Genomic DNA, 16,646 nt, shown 5'->3' on the forward strand with positions numbered 1-16,646 from the left:
GACTGTCGGTTGTTATTCGTGCAGGCGGTGAATATAAAACTTCAAGTAAAATCAAACAATATTTTAACTAACGCTATATATATGCAGTCAGGCTTCAAAAGAATAAGATTTTGTACTAAAAAACTTCTCAGACCGTTTTGTGATTGTGGTTGTTTTACTCAGAATTGTTTGAACACGCGCAAAGATGAACATTACAGTTTTTCTTCCGTAAAGACAAAACCCAAAGAAAATGTGAATGCTGTTACTATATTACAACATTTTGGTTCCCTCCAATCCGTTATGTATGGAAGCCGCATGAGTTAATCCAAAAAAAACCTGGACCGAATTTACATTAATGAATCACAACAAAATTTATCTACATATATGTGAAGCGGATGATTACGGGTGAATAAAAGTCGTTCAGTAATGATATCAAGCGAAAATACGCTAACTTCGGCTGCACCGAAGCTATAAAACCTGAAACAGTGGTATTTTTTATAGCATAAAAGGACATAAAAAGATCGATATCCTGATTTTAATCGGTCCGTTTAAATAGCAGCTATACGTTATAGTACTCCAATCTGAACAATATGTTCGGGAAATGTAACGATGCCTTAGATGGTAATACTTGTATGTGCTAAATTTTGGAAAGGTAACTTCTTAATCCATGTAAGGATTTGAATTTTGAATTAGTCACTTTGTATGGCAGCTATATGTTATAGTTTCCCAATATCGGAGGTCTTCGCACCACACTATCAATAATTGCACCGTCTGAAGAAAGTGTTTGTCCAAAACTGCCCAAAAGTAAATGAATGGACACAGAGTGACTCGCCAAAAGCTCCGGGAGTTTGGTTAGCAGGTTCTTATACTTGTACATTATAGACCTGGCGTCAAGTGAATATTATCTGTTCCCGTCTATGGCGAACGATTTTGACGACAGTACTAGTTGTTTCCAATAGTTAATTATATATAGTGAAATTTCTCATAATCGGACATATCCCAGCGGGATAATGGTTCACTGCTTACATTTTTCTTTGAAGAATACTTTAAAGAAAATTCTATGTAGAATTCTTCGATACCAGGTAATGCATAAAAGTAAGCTACGCGGCTAAATTCTACTGTGTTCATATTTACAAGTCATCTCTGCAACCCTTCCAAATAGTACTTGGCGTCTTTGTCTGCAAAATACGAGTTCACGAAAGAGATTGCCTCCTCATTTGACGAAAATCTCTGGCCGCCGAGCGCAATTTTAAGTTGAGGAAACAAAAAAAAGTCGCTTGGTGCTAGATCCGGTGGATAAGGTGGATGGTCAAGCAGTTCGAACCGCAATTCGTGGATTTTCGCCATGGCGAAAGATGTGCCGCTAGCTTCACGGGTCGGTTATTTATCGGACAGCCCTCGTATATATATTTAACGTTTTTTAAAACCTGCTGTTTTCAACCTTTGATCATTTTATATATACATACATATGTAATATGTATTTAACATTTTAAACTATTTCAATTTGTAATAATTCAGTTCAGTTAAACACATTTTGTTATAACAATTTTTAAGTGCATTTCGCATAAAATAAAAACCTTATAACGATTGTATTGGATCTAGTGCATTTTTCTTTTTAACAAAAAGTGTGAGTGGCCTATAAGGTGAGTTTTTGTACACATAATACTTATTTTCATACAAATATGCAATTTTTCCCATTGACCTTGGCATCGAAGAATTCTTCGTTAACTGTGGCATCAAAGAAATCTTCGTTTACTATGGCATCGAAGAATTCTTCGTCCCTATGGTAAGCGAAAGGGGTGATCTGTTACTTTTCGTAGGACATCGCCGTGTTAATTTTCATCGGTCGGGGTAAGCGATACAATCATGCTGCATCGTTTACCTTGCTCGCTTACCAATGTCTACCATATCCCGCTGGGATGTTGTCGCAATGTTTTTGTTCGGCTATAAGAACTGTCCGAGATGTGTCAAAAACAAGGATTTGAAATGTATTCTTAGGGTCAGAAGTTGCAATTGACGGTCCTTGCCCGATCTTTTGTGTGAACGGTCCCAAGGAGAGTTCTGTTGTAACAGCACCAAGCAATAGTTATGAGGAATGATATTGTGAAGACAGATGTTATAATGTTATCATTATTACGGTCGTTATCATATTAAAGATATCGGTTACTTATTTGATATGGGAAAAATTATCTCACGATCACTAATTTCGTACAATTATAACAGTGCGTTGTTCTACCTCTAAAATAAATAAATTTCACAGTTATTGAAAAATTGGTTCGTAAGATATGGCTATTTGTTGAACGAAAGTTTGATCATTTTGGATGATCGTAAAATAAATCTGAACGAGATAACTTTCTATCTAAAAACGCCAAAAAAATGCGTTGGACATATCGGTCGGGAATATATTAAGATTTGCGAAAGCTATATGCAATGTGGAAAACATGCGAGTTTCCTATCGACCTAAGTCAACAGCGAACTGATTTTATTCATGGTTCCATCGCGCATACAATCGACAACGGATTGTATGTGATTAACCTATTCTGTAGCGTGGAAATACGCAAAAGTAAGTTATGCCCTCTATATATTGGGTTGTAATTATTACTGACTATCTTGGAAAGGAAAGATTCATCTCGATCGATTAAATAAGGAGAAAGTGATATTTCATAAAGATAACGTACCGTCTCATGAAAAGTTTGAAGAGTACAACAATCGGTTTATAGCACCAGTTGGCAACTACTTATACTGAATAACGAAATCCTGGTTTTCCTTGGTCTATCTTTAACATAATACTAACATATTTGAATGAGGTTGATCTTGTCCTTGTTAACGTCTTGCCAAATATTCTTCACAATGTCACAATATCATGAAATAATTAAATATCCACCTTTATCGCAATAATTCGGTTTTGCACGTGCGGTGTGGCACGTAACCTCGGTTTGTTCTAACCAGATGTTGCCAAGATCAACTTCTTAAAATTGCGGCCATAAGAAGTTGGTTATCATCGATCTATACTGGTCTCCGTTGATAGTAATGGTGTCATCAGCTTCATTTTGAAAGAAGTACGGGCCGATGGTTCCAACAGACTAAACACCACACCAAATTACCAAACTCGCAATGAGGTAAGTGTAATGGTTGTTCATGAATAATTTGTAGATTTTCTTCGCACCGGAATCGACTGTTTTGTTTATCTACCGCACCGCTCAAATGAAAGTAAGCCACATCGGAGATGATTTTCTTAAACAATTATTTCGAGCGCTTCATCGTCTCATTGGCACTTGAACATTATGTAAAGAAATTGAACGCACGAAATTTTCAACAATTCGATTATTATGACCATCAAATGGCAAAAGCGGACGAAAAGTTGAAGTTGGAAAACGATTATTTTGCTAGTAAAATTGAATAATTTGTACCTACCGACGCACATTTGAGCAGTTTCCTTCAAAAACCGGACAAAAGTGAGAATTACAAACTCCAGCGATGCTACTCAAAATTGATTTTTTTAGTACTTAAGTAACCGTACTACAATAAACCGGTTAAATGATTGACCTTCAGCCCACTATATTGCCACACAAGTAGTCGGAATCTAGACTTCGTTCAGTACGCCCGTCCAAATTTTAATTTTTTAGAAATTAGTGTTTTTTTATAGTGTCGTGAGAGGTCGAGCTATAACTTATTTTTTTTTTGTTAGTTGACTTTTGATCGAAAATATCGGTCATTATGTAGATATGCAATAGAAATTTAAACAGAGTCCTTTCCTGACAGTGAAACTTGACCCTCCCCCATATAACTATTACCAAGATTTTCGAACATCCACGCGACTTTGCCCCATATGATTGATGATTGTACATACATATGTACATAAGATAACTTAATGAAACCCACGGAACAGTTTTTGAGTATGTGGGACGAGCAAAAATAGATAAAATCTGGTCGATACTACCCCCTACTAAAAAATATATTCAATATAAAATGTTCGGTTGCACCCGAAATTAGCTCTTGCTTATTCGTTTTATTTTAATATACTGCATTATTATATTCAATCATACATTTTTATTCATTTTTATTCATAAAATCTCTTTAAATAATTTTGTCCGGTTTTTGAGACCAAATGCTCCTATGTACGACGGTGGGAAAATGGATGAAATAATTAAATGTACCAAAGATTTTACCCCGAAATGATATGAGAGGCTTTTAATGGAGCCGCGGTCAAAGTTGGGCACAATCACATATCTTATGACCCGACCTATAATTTGTATACCCTGAACGGAGTATATTAAGTTTGCCACGAAGTTTGTAACACCCAGAAGGAAGCGTCGGAGACCATATAAAGTATATATATACTTGTATATTTGATCAGTATGTTGAGTCCCTCAGGGAAGATGGAGTCATGTGTAGAAGTTCACGCAAGTGAGGAAAGTTCTCGTTCTCTGAGTGCCATTTACTTGGAAGTGGCCAGAAACGATTCTTTTACATATGACTCAAGCAGCTCACGACTTCCGGTCTTAGACCAAGTATCCTCTGGGTAGCCTAAGAAAATCCGTTCGAGGGCGAGATAAAGTGAGAAGGCGAAACATCCCCTGCATAGGGTTCTGCGCTTGGTTTGAGACCCGCCACGTAAAAAACACCCCCAATGAAAAACCACCAACAGCCTCGGACATATCCTACACTTGCAATATAAAGGAGCGCAAGTTTGGTGTGGGATTCCGGTGAATGAACGTCTAGCCACAATCCGCATCAAAGCGAAGTTCTTGAACATATCGCTGATTTGCGACCACGCCCCGACGGAAGAGAAGGACGATGTGACCAAAGATGCCTTCTATGAGCGCTGGGAGCACACCTATGAGGGCTGCCACCGCTACGATGTCAAAGTCGTGCTTGGGGACTTTAACGTCAGGGTTGGCAAGGAAGGTATCTTTGGCACTACGGTCGGTAAATTCAGCCTCCACGACGAAACATCCCCAAATGGGTTGAGGCTGATCGACTTCGCCGGGGCCCGAAATATGGTTATCTGTAGTACTAGATTCCAGCACAAGAAAATACATCAAGCTACCTGGCCGTCTCCGGATCGAAAAGCCACCAAGCAGATCGATCATGTTGTGATAGACGGAAGACACGTCTCCAGTGTTCGAGACGTGCGTACACTCCGAGGTCCTAACATCGATTCGGACCACTGTCTTGTTGCAGCCAAGACTCGCACCCGCTTCTGTGCAGCAAAAAACGCACGCAAACAAACACAAGGAAGGTTCGACGTCGAGAAGCTGCAATCACAACAGACAGCCGAACGCTTTTCTACACTTTTCCAGACTGCTAAATGGCAGTGACCGTACAACGCCAGGAGAAGGCGAACCCGATTCCCCAATCGATGACGATAGAGCAGACGTTCCATTGCCAGACCAAGAAGAAGTTCGAAAAAGCATGCATCAGCTTCTTTGCAAAATAAGGTCGGACGAAAGCATGCCCAAGGATTGGAATTTAAGTGTGCTCCGCCCAATCCACAAAAAGGGCCCATGCCCAATCCAACTACCGTGGGATAAGCCTCCTCAACATCGCGCATAAGGTTCTATTGAGCGTACTGTGTGAAAGAGTTAAGATACACCGTCAACAAACTGATTGGATCTAATCATTGTTTCTTTAGACCTGGCAAATCAACAACCGACAAGATATTCACCATGCCCCAAATCTTGGAAAAGACCCGTGAAAGGAGAATCGGCACACACCACGTCTTCGTCGATTTCAAAGCTGCTTTCTACAGCACGAAAAAGAGCTACCTTTATGCCGCGATGTCTGAATTTGGTATCCCCGCAACTCTTAATACGGCTGTGTAAGCTGACGTTGAGCAACACGAAAAGCTCCGTCAGAATCGGGAAGGACCTCTCCGAGCCGTTCGATACCAAACGAGGTTTCAGACAAGGCGACCCCCTATCGAGCAGGTACAATCTTTTATAAGAGTGTACAGCTGCTGGCGTATGCCGATGATATTGATATCATCGGCCTCAACACCCGCGCCGTTAGTTCTGCTTTCTCCAGACTGAAAAGGAAAGCAACGCAAATGGGTCTGGCAGTGGACGAGGCCAAGATGAAATATCTCCTGTCATCAAACAAACAGTCGTCGCACTCGCGACTTGGCACTCACGTCACTGTTGACAGTCATAACTTTGAAGTTGTAGATAATTTCGTCTATCTTGGAACCAGCGTAAACACCACCAACAATGTCAGCCTAGAAATCCAACGCAGGATAACTCTTGCCAACAGGTGCTACTTCGGACTGAGTAGGCAATTGAGAAGCAAAGTCCTCTCTCGACAGACAAAAACCAAACTCTATAAGTCTCTCATAATTCTCGTCCTGCTATATGGTGCAGAGGCTTGGACGATGTCAACAGCGGATGAGTCGACGTTGCGAGTTTTCGAGAGAAAAATTCTGCGGAAGATTTATGGTCCTCTGCGCATTGGCAACGGTGAATACCGATGAGACGATGAGCTGTATGAGATATACGACGGCATTGATATAGTTCATCGAATTAAGAGACAGCGGCTGGTTAGGACATGTCGTCGGAATGGACGAAAGCACTACAGCTCTGAAAGTATTCGACGCAGTACCCACCGGGGGAAGCACAGGAAGAGGAAGACCTCCACTCCGTTGAAAGGGGCAAGTGGAGAACGACCTGGCTTCGCTTGGAATATCCAATTGGCGCTACGTAGCGAAAAGAAGAAACGACTGGCGCGCTGTTGTTAACTCGGCTATAATCGCGTAAGCGGTGCCTATGCCAGTAAAGAAAAAGAGTTTCTCAGTTTTTTGTATATGGTTTTGAAATTTTGCTGCTCATCGGAATTGCCGATATCGGACCACCATACCATATAGCTGACATATAAACTGAACGATCGGAATCAAGTTCTTGTATGGAAAACTTTCACATTTGATGTGGTATCTTCACGAAATTCGACATGGATTTCTACTTAAAGTAATAATAACGGGTGATTTTTTTGAGGTTAGGATTTTCATGCATTAGTATTTGACAGATCACGTGGGATTTCAGACATGGTGTCAAAGAGAAAGATGCTCAGTATGCTTTGACATTTCATCATGAATAGACTTACTAACGAGCAACGCTTGCAAATCATTGAATTTTATTACCAAAATCAGTGTTCGGTTCGAAATATGTTTCGCGCTTTACGTCCGACAAATTTTGTTCAGCGATGAGGCTCATTTCTGGTTGAATGGCTACGTAAATAAGCAAAATTGCCGCATTTGGGGTGAAGAGCAACCAGAAGCCGTTCAAGAACTGCCCATGCATCCCGAAAAATGCACTGTTTGGTGTGGTTTGTACGCTGGTGGAATCATTGGACCGTATTTTTTCAAAGATGCTGTTGGACGCAACGTTACGGTGAATGGCGATCGCTATCGTTCGATGCTAACAAACTTTTTGTTGCCAAAAATGGAAGAACTGAACTTGGTTGACATGTGGTTTCAACAAGATGGCGCTACATGCCACACAGCTCGCGATTCTATGGCCATTTTGAGGGAAAACTTCGGACAACAATTCATCTCAAGAAATGGACCCGTAAGTTGGCCACCAAGATCATGCGATTTAACGCCTTTAGACTATTTTTTGTGGGGCTACGTCAAGTCTAAAGTCTACAGAAATAAGCCAGCAACTATTCCAGCTTTGGAAGGCAACATTTCCGAAGAAATTCGGGCTATTCCGGCCGAAATGCTCGAAAAAGTTGCCCAAAATTGGACTTTCCGAATGGACCACCTAAGACGCAGCAGCGGTCAACATTTAAATGAAATTATCTTCAAAAAGTAAATGTCATGAACCAATCTAACGTTTCAAATAAAGAACCGATGAGATTTTGCAAATTTTATGCGTTTTTTTTTTTTAAAAAGTTATCAAGCTCTTAAAAAATCACCCTTTATAATCTCCGAAAAAATTCTTCAGATCGGATTGCTACAGCTTATAGCTTCCACACAAACTGAACACATTCTTACTAAAAGGAATGCACCTGTGAAGGGTATATTAGCTTCGGTGCAGCTGAAGTTAACGTGTTTTCTTGTTGTCAATAAAATTTGGTACGTGACATTCCTTTGACATTTTTATGTTACATTGTGAAAATTGGCTAAATCGGACTAGAGCCAATCCTACTTCTCATGTAACACCATTTTTAATTCCATTTGAAACTTTCCAGCACAGATATCAAGGATGAATTAATATTTATGGTATATTAGAATGAAACTTTGCACGAATTCATTTGAGGTGTGCCACCTCATGACAAAAAATTAAAAATATCGGTCAATGAGTGAGAACTCGCCAAAGCACCATATAACTAACAAGCTTTATGTACTTGAAGGTACTTCTCTAGCTTTGGTCCTGGCAAGTTGTGAGAGTACAAAATGTTCGGTTATACCCGAACTAAGCTCATCCTTACTTGTTATAATAATCTAATATCTCAAATGTTTAGAAAAGTTATTTATCTACAAGATCCGTTCCAAAGTAAACAGGACTTCCAAATATTATTCCCCCACGCTGAGTTATTGAGTTTGAATTTCACCACCAAAATCCATGATTCGTTTATATGTATGTATATACTATATACATGCGTATGTATATAGAAATGTGTGTATGTATTCATCGTTTTGTATATGAGAAACAGCTTACTTTTATTAAGTTTTTCATCAATGGTTTATAAACAAATTTGGCGATGGACAATTTCAAAACTGCATTGCTGCAATATTAGGTACGTCATTACTTACTTATAAAACATTTTTTGCCAGTATTTTTTTTTAACAATATGAACATTATACCCATAGGCTTATGCCTTTATGTCTTAAATATATGTCTATATACTTGTTTAAATAATTTTTCCGTATGGTTTTTATCAAACGATTTCCAACTGTGCCAAAAGTGGTTCTTTTAATAAACTTATGACCTGTTTACAACGTGCTTGCTTAGGCGCACGTACATGCATACAACCGTTAGATAGGCATAATTTTCATCGACTCAACTTTTACGTTTTGTAATTATTTTGTTTGGGTTTTTGGCTAAACGACGCGACTTTCGACCAAAGCACAAACTGTATTTACGATTTGCGTGGAAATTACAAAGCATACTATTATATATTATAACGGTATTTTCTAATATAATTATTTATTTACTTTTATTTTCACGCAATCTTCAAGGTAATAAATTTAAAAAAGAATATTTTATCAATATGTTTTTGCAGTTTAGGTTTTTACATTTATTTTACATACTTTTTCGTAATTATGTAAAAATTTCGTTATTTGATGTTAATTAAATTTTTGAAATTTTTGTTTAATTTTACTTGTGTTGTTTTTTTTGTTTTTTATTTATGCACAGCCTTCATTTTCGTTCTACATGTATCATTCACCTGAATTATTTGTACGCAGCACCCTTTAACTCAAACCATGCCGCATAAAATTACAAAATTTTCATAAGCTTAATCCTTGTGTTGGTACACACACCTAAATCGCATATGTATTTAACGGCTTTAAGTGATTTTTTTGTAGTTAATTTTTAATTTGTACACTTTAAGATACGATCATGTCATACATACATACATCTATAACTATGTATGAATATGTATATATGGATAAATATATATTTTTGGAATTGTCAGTACAACGGTATAAATATGTATGTGTAAATATTTATTGATACTTTGGTTATATGTAATAATTTGTAAGTAAATTGAAATTTAAACAAGAAGAAGACATTGAAAAAAATATTTTATTTAATTATAATTAATAATAAATAATTGATGAAAAATTAACCGTTGAAACCTGTGAAATAAACTATCTACAAAATATACAACAACCAATACAAGCTGTAAAGTAACTAGTTTTTCATGCAATCAGCGGATATTCGTTATGCTTTGGTGGTCAGCGAGTATTCAATTGTCAGATTTTGGTCTAAGTACACTAGTTACATACTAGTTCAAAACAGATATCAGTTCTCTGGCACTTTTTATACACTCAGGAACGGTTAGGATTCGAATTATAATTAAGTCTTTCTAGTTTTCATTTAAAATTTTTCATTCTTTGACATAATTATGCTCTCTTCCTGAACTACCGTTCCAAAACATAGATATTATCTCCTTTTTTTCTAGATAGTTCAACGTTAGTCAATAAATTATAGTGAATAGTAACCGGTATTTATTTTAACTAGTTTGCTAATTCCCTGCAGGGTAGTAATAGGGTCCAGATTAATTCGCTTTTCTGTAAGGCGACCGGTAAATTTTAAATGAAAATCAGGTTTATAATGAATAATAAAATCTTTGAAACCCACAAAAATCAAATCATTGCACAAAATTGAAGGTTTTAAATAACAAAATTTGAGATCAATATTTTGGCGTACAATATTTGGCCAATGTCCCTCTGGGAGGACGTTTGATTACTCGCGATAATATTAACAGTTTTAATCTAAGTTATACAAAATCCTTAAATCAATATTGCAATTTGAGATTAAAAAAATTGAAAAATTAGAAATAATGTTTGACACCAATATTATGTATGTCTATTAGCGCGATATGGTATCCACTGCCAGGCAACCATACAAAAATTTCGCTGCAGGATATACAGAAATGCTAAAATCGGAAGAATGCTCAAGGCCTGTTGAGTGTATGAAAGGGTCCTGTAAAATTGGACCCCACCTGTTAACATTCGTATGAAGTATGATATTTTTCCATAGCTGATGATATTGAATGGTACTTTCAGATAACACAAATGTCGACTTGGATATGATAGAATTCTATGTTATTGTTTTTTAAATGTCATTCTCTTATTGGGCATTCACTTTGTTTTTAAATGAACTTAAGGCTCAGGTCCCAAGTATTACTATACATAACACTATTTAAGAGACAATACCACCTAAAGCAAGTATCCAACAGCACTGTTATAATCTGTAGATAGCTGACCAAATATTTACTTCAAAGTATTGAATCGGTAAGATTATTTAGTATAATTAACTCCACTTTTAATAGCGGTTAATGGTTGTATTTACTTCCATGGGCCCGAAAAAAATCATATTAACCACCCGAGGGATCGTTCCAAAGAATCGCATTGCCCTTTTCAATGGCCCTTTAATCACTAGGAACTCAGATGCTAGCAAACCGTTAATATTCTACCACTAAGTGAAAGCTGAAAGAAATACAATTAAATTAAACAAACAAATCAAACGAAATAAAATTCAGTAAATTTATGTTATATTATTTTGGCAAATAGTTTGCATTTTCTTTCAAAAAGAATTTTTATTATTTAACAATATTTAATATAAGTTTTAATTTGAATCGTTATGCATTAATTAATTAATAAATTAATTAGTTCATTTATTGTTTACTTGCTGAACCTAAATAACGCTTTTTCATTCGCCTTGGCGCCGTGACTTTATGCTATAATACAAATATTTGTTGTATTGCTTACACATATATATACATATACAATATATACATATATATGTATATATAAAATACACTTTACAATATGTAAATTTGTAACTTCCTTAACTTGTAATTACTTTGTATGAATATTGGGTACATTTGTAGGTGTGGTTATATATATGTATGTGTGTGTGTGTTTTTGTGAAAGCAGCTCCTTGTGCTTTGACATAAATCAAGAAGTCAGTTTTTGTTGTAATTTTAAGTTTTTGCCTACGTTACGTACAAAACTTAACATAATAATGTATATACGAACATTACTGGCTTAAGCTAGGTTGTGGGATTTGTGTTACAGTTCATTTGAATACAAAATTAAAAAAAAATGAAAATATTAAACATTTGTAAATTTATGCTTTAATGCTTTTGGTACAGATTACTCTTGGATTATTCTTTTTATCTTCGAATATTTGTTTCTTCTGCAGTTGATCACCTTATATTTATATTAAATATGTTTGCGATGATTTCTGTTATATTGGCATATCTTATGCAATGCGTGCGAAGCTGGTATTTTATAAATACTTGTAAAGCTAAACTCTAAATAACCGTTATTTGTGCTATTTTCTTTGATTTTCATCTAAAAAGTTATACGACTAACATATAAAAGGAAGCAAATATTTTTTAAAAATTAATTTTATATTTAAATACAAAACGATATTCATTATTTAGACTACTTTTTATAAAAAAAAGGTTAGCAAACAACATAGGTATGTATATATTTTGTCGCAGCTTCACTGAAATGACACGATTGGTTTCATTCACATTGTCAAGTTTTATGTCGCTGCTTTGTGATAAATGTTTGTTTGTGTGGTTTATGCGATTTAGCCGCCTTCGGCTTAGCGTTTGCGCTACTTTTGTAGTTTCATTTGTTGTTGTTGTTGGCTCCATCACCAGACCTGTAGGAAAAAAGTTTCGCGTGCTTGCGACACACCATCTCAACGACCAATAGCAGTGTGTCCGCCTCTGTGTCCCTTTCTGCACGCCTCGTCGCTGCCTTTTATCGTTCGTCGACGCTCGGCACCACTTCGACCACCGACACCGCCTCTGCCGTGGTTGTTGTCGATGTGGAGGAGGAGGTAGTCGAAGCTGGTGACACATTGTCGGCGTTGTGCGCCACTGGCGGCTCCACAATACTCGGCGGCAACACGAAACTTTTTCCCACAAGTTGATCTCATTTCAGGCCTGTATCGCTAGTCGGCGTCCACCGATCGAATTCAATACCCGAATCGGGTGACACACCGGTCGCCGCCTTAGCCAGTTGCGCCATATAGCCGCCCGTCTGCATACACTTGCAGTCCGTTGCTATGCAATTGCATGTGAATTTCGAACCCATATCGCCAGCACAGCGACCGGCCATCAAAGTGCTGCCTAAACTTGCTTGGGCGGTACATGAGGGCACACTAACGCCGCTACTGCCACCGCCACTCTCATCCATGGCAGTGCACTCATTGTCACCATTGCCGCCGCTACCGTCGCCAGCTGGACGCAGTTTACGTTCAAATGAATGCAACTGCTCCATGAAATGGAAGTTGGGTGCGACGTCTGGTTTGCGGTCGCGCACCAGCGTGAATGCGTCGTTCAGACTGAGTGTGCGCGTCTTCATGAGATAGGCGAGCGTCACAGTGACCGAGCGGGAGACACCGGCTAGGCAGTGTACAAGCACGGCGGCGTTATTGGAGCGTGCTTCTTCTGCAAGGGAAGTTATAGTAATTAACAAAACATATTTATGAGGAATGGGTCGCGTATACTTACCTATAAATCGGATGGCAGCTGGAAAATGCATGGCCAGATCTTGGGAATAGTGATCAGTTATTGGAATTTGTAAATACTGAATGTCGCCGGAGGACTCGAAGACGTTTGGAAGATCCGGTGTGACGTTTAAGACATACTGGAAAGAAAGCACAGTTTATTATTGACTAAATTACAACAGAGTTTATTATGAATATATCAGATACAAAAGCAAAGGCCGCGCAAATCATGCCGATGTTGTGAAATCATTACATAATTTGCATTAAATTTGAAATGTAAATGATATCTTCCTCATGAGATGAGGGTATTCAAACGCGTTCTTCATTGCGGAGTAAGAGCATGGGGATTATTCTTAGAACTGATTGATTGTTTATTAATATACAAAAGTGTAATTGGGTGCAGGAGATCGTATTAGCCAGGGACACCTTCGGACAAAAACATTTTTAAACGTGGCTCCGCCCCTAAATTGTTTAATGTTACTTTCTTCCAACCAGCTGAAGCACAATCGGTCAAGCTTGCTGAGAAAAAGTCTTTTCAGTACGTCTTCTTACGCTGTGAAAATGATAATAACTTCCACTCGGCATACTATATAACGGTTATACAGTAAATTTGACAACACAGAAAAAAAACTCTTTCTAATAATAGTCTTCTTGCATAAAATGGAATAGGATGAAGTAAAAATATCAAATTTCCGGTTGGCTTTATATCGCACTTTTCGGTAAATATAAAGGGAAAGTGTAATATTGGATATACTTTGGTTTAATGTCGAACATGTGCGAAATCACTGGTGAAAGTCATAACTTTGAAGTCGTAGATAATTTCGTCTTGGAACCATCATCAACACCAACAACAATATCAGCCTTGAAATCCATCGGAGAGTCACTCTTGCCAACAGGTGCTTTTTTGAACTGAGCAGGCAATTGAAATTTAAAGTTCTCCCCCGATGAACAAAACCCTAACTCTAAAGTCCCTCATCATTCCCATCCTGCTATATGGTGCAGAGGCATAGACGATGACAAAATTTGATGAGTCGGCCTAAGGAGTGTCCGAGAAAAAAAAAACACAACAGTTGAAACGACTGGCGCGCTTTTGTTAATTCGTAAGAAAAAGAAGATGTGATATCGATCCACGAATTATTTCATTTGATTTAAAAACCTTAGTCTTAATATTAATATTTCTGAAACTATAAATGTAGTAATGAAACTAAGTGGTTGCGATTCATTCGGTTTCTTGGAATAATGCGTGTTGAATTGTTTTACAACATTTTTTTAAAGAGCAATGCCTGAAAGTAGCCTTTGTTATTTTCAAATTGCGATAGTACGAAATTTTCGGTGACACCCGAACTTAGTCCTTACCGACTTGTCTAATAGTTTATTAAATTTCATATGTAGTAATACCGAAATAAGCTGAAGAAACCATGCATAACAAAATTATACATCAATTCTTCAATGTAAACTTTTTATATAAAATATACGATTTTAAAATTTCAGAAAAATTTTCTTAATTCTATTTATCTTATCGATTGCATTTTATTAACAATTTTAGATGGTTGGTAGCTCTGCCTGAAAGTTTCCTTACTCACATCACTCTTTTATCTGAACTCACCTTAATATTGTACTTTTGTAATGCACGCGAATCACAACTATGCGACTCATTGCCGAGAAATAGGCCTGGAATGATCTCCACAGGTGCCTCATTGATATTGTGATGTGTGGTGCTCTCACAATCGGAAGATTCCGTGGAACTACTGCAGGTGGAGTCTGAATGCGGTGTTGATATTCGCAAAGATCTGTGGAAGAGCAAAACAGAAGGCATATTATTGACTTTCACTTGAAAACATTGCGCAACTTCAGCATCAAACTGGCAAAACATACCTCAGTCCCATTAATTGATCGGCTTGTGTGCTGTGACTAGATTCCATTTCTTTGTTTTGTGCGCTGTCATCCTCACACCACTCGGGAAATGCCTGACGGAAGCTTGAAAAACCATCTGTAATGGATTATAAGAAAGAACATAACTCTAATTAATGAATTTTAGGAGGAAAAATAAACAATACATTTGAGTTAATAAATTGCGATTGATATTACAGCTATTTCAGGGACCCGAGGCGAAATCGATTGCACACGAACACTTCATTTTTACTAAATAACGCTTTATAAGAATAATAAGTCGTCATTGCGACTGTAATTCGCGAGTTCCGAAAAATATGTATAGTGCTTTAGTGCTTTATAATTAATTAAGAGAATAACTGCAGTTGACGTCATTGTTGTTTTGTGTGTGTTTTGTTCAACCCACTGACCTTTTGAGTTTTTATATTTGCATTTCCGCCAACGTGAAAACTCACTTATTATACACCCACGAGCGAAAACAATGCCCACTTGCTGCGAGCATCGTCGGTTTGTAGCCGTCCATCTGTTTGAATGTCGGTATGTCTGTACGACCGTAGGTAAATTTCTGAATGTTTACCCAGCAAGCACTTTGCGCGAAATGTAGTTCGGCCAAATTAAGGTAGAAGATGATGATTAAAACCTGCAGTCTGTAATTTACATTTAAATAGTCTTTATCGGTAGTATAACTAATTGATGTTATTTGTATTAGAGCCCGGTTATTCAAGCACTAGTCCTAACTTAAAGAGAGTCGCTTAAAACATATTTATTGAAGGAATATTATATTGATATAGACTCAGATGGATTATTTATGAAATCCACTATATACGAATATATATGAAAAGAAACAAAATGTTGTTCGACTTGCCTAACTTCCTTTGTTCTCGCTGGATTCGATTCCTCCTTGTAATGCGAGATGACAAATATTTAATTTGAAATGAATAGTCTCAAGAAAGACTATTCTCTCAGTTATTACTTATTCGATTTCAAATATTTCTTGAACGATTATGTCTACTTTTCTTTACCAAATTCTAAATTTATTTTAGTGGCTTTAAGTTTTGCTTTTGATAATCATTATAATCTGTGAGAATATTGAATAATTTTTAAAATCATTCAACAAATTAACATTTGTGAATAGAGCACAAGAACAGCATTGGCAGACTAATGAAATGTTACCATTTAATTTGCGAGGTTACACATAAATTGGACGGTTACCAAATGGCGAACTGTACTTTTTTCCGACGAAGCGAAGTTTAATATGAAAGCTTCAGATGGCTTGAAGCTGATACGCAGATCGAAGGAACAAGGCCACAATCCACGTTTCACAACAGGCATGGTGAAACACGGAGTAGGCAATGTACTAGTGTGGAGTTCTTGGAATAGGGCTAATCCATCATATCTATGGTATAATGGACAAATTTATGTATAAAAATATTCTTCAGAATATTATGCTGCCGCACCCTGGCATTTCTTCTGCCTTTAAAATGGAGTTATCGACATGACAACGACCCGAAACACACTGCTATTTGTGTAAAGCCGTGATTTGTTGATAACAGGATTGAGGTTTTGAAGTGGCCAGATCTCAAA

General features: G+C 37.3%; 1 protein-coding gene across 2 annotated transcripts in view; it reads right to left on the minus strand.

The window, feature by feature from the left end:
* Nucleotides 1–9,300: 9,300 nt before the first annotated feature.
* Nucleotides 9,301–16,646, minus strand: part of LOC105223452 (dual specificity protein phosphatase Mpk3) — a 69,205-nt gene continuing 61,859 nt past the window's right edge. For both annotated transcript variants that reach the window (XM_029549156.2, XM_049458435.1), the window contains 4 exons: nt 15,048–15,162; nt 14,779–14,962; nt 13,177–13,312; nt 9,301–13,113 (listed from right to left, as the gene is read on the minus strand). In XM_029549156.2, the coding sequence (XP_029405016.2) occupies nt 12,596–13,113; nt 13,177–13,312; nt 14,779–14,962; nt 15,048–15,162 (953 nt within the window). In that variant the 3' untranslated portion in view covers nt 9,301–12,595. The remainder of the gene's footprint in view (nt 13,114–13,176; nt 13,313–14,778; nt 14,963–15,047; nt 15,163–16,646) is intronic.

The sequence above is a fragment of the Bactrocera dorsalis genome, chromosome 5, assembly GCF_023373825.1.
Source record: "Bactrocera dorsalis isolate Fly_Bdor chromosome 5, ASM2337382v1, whole genome shotgun sequence".
Classification (NCBI taxonomy): domain Eukaryota; kingdom Metazoa; phylum Arthropoda; class Insecta; order Diptera; family Tephritidae; genus Bactrocera; species Bactrocera dorsalis.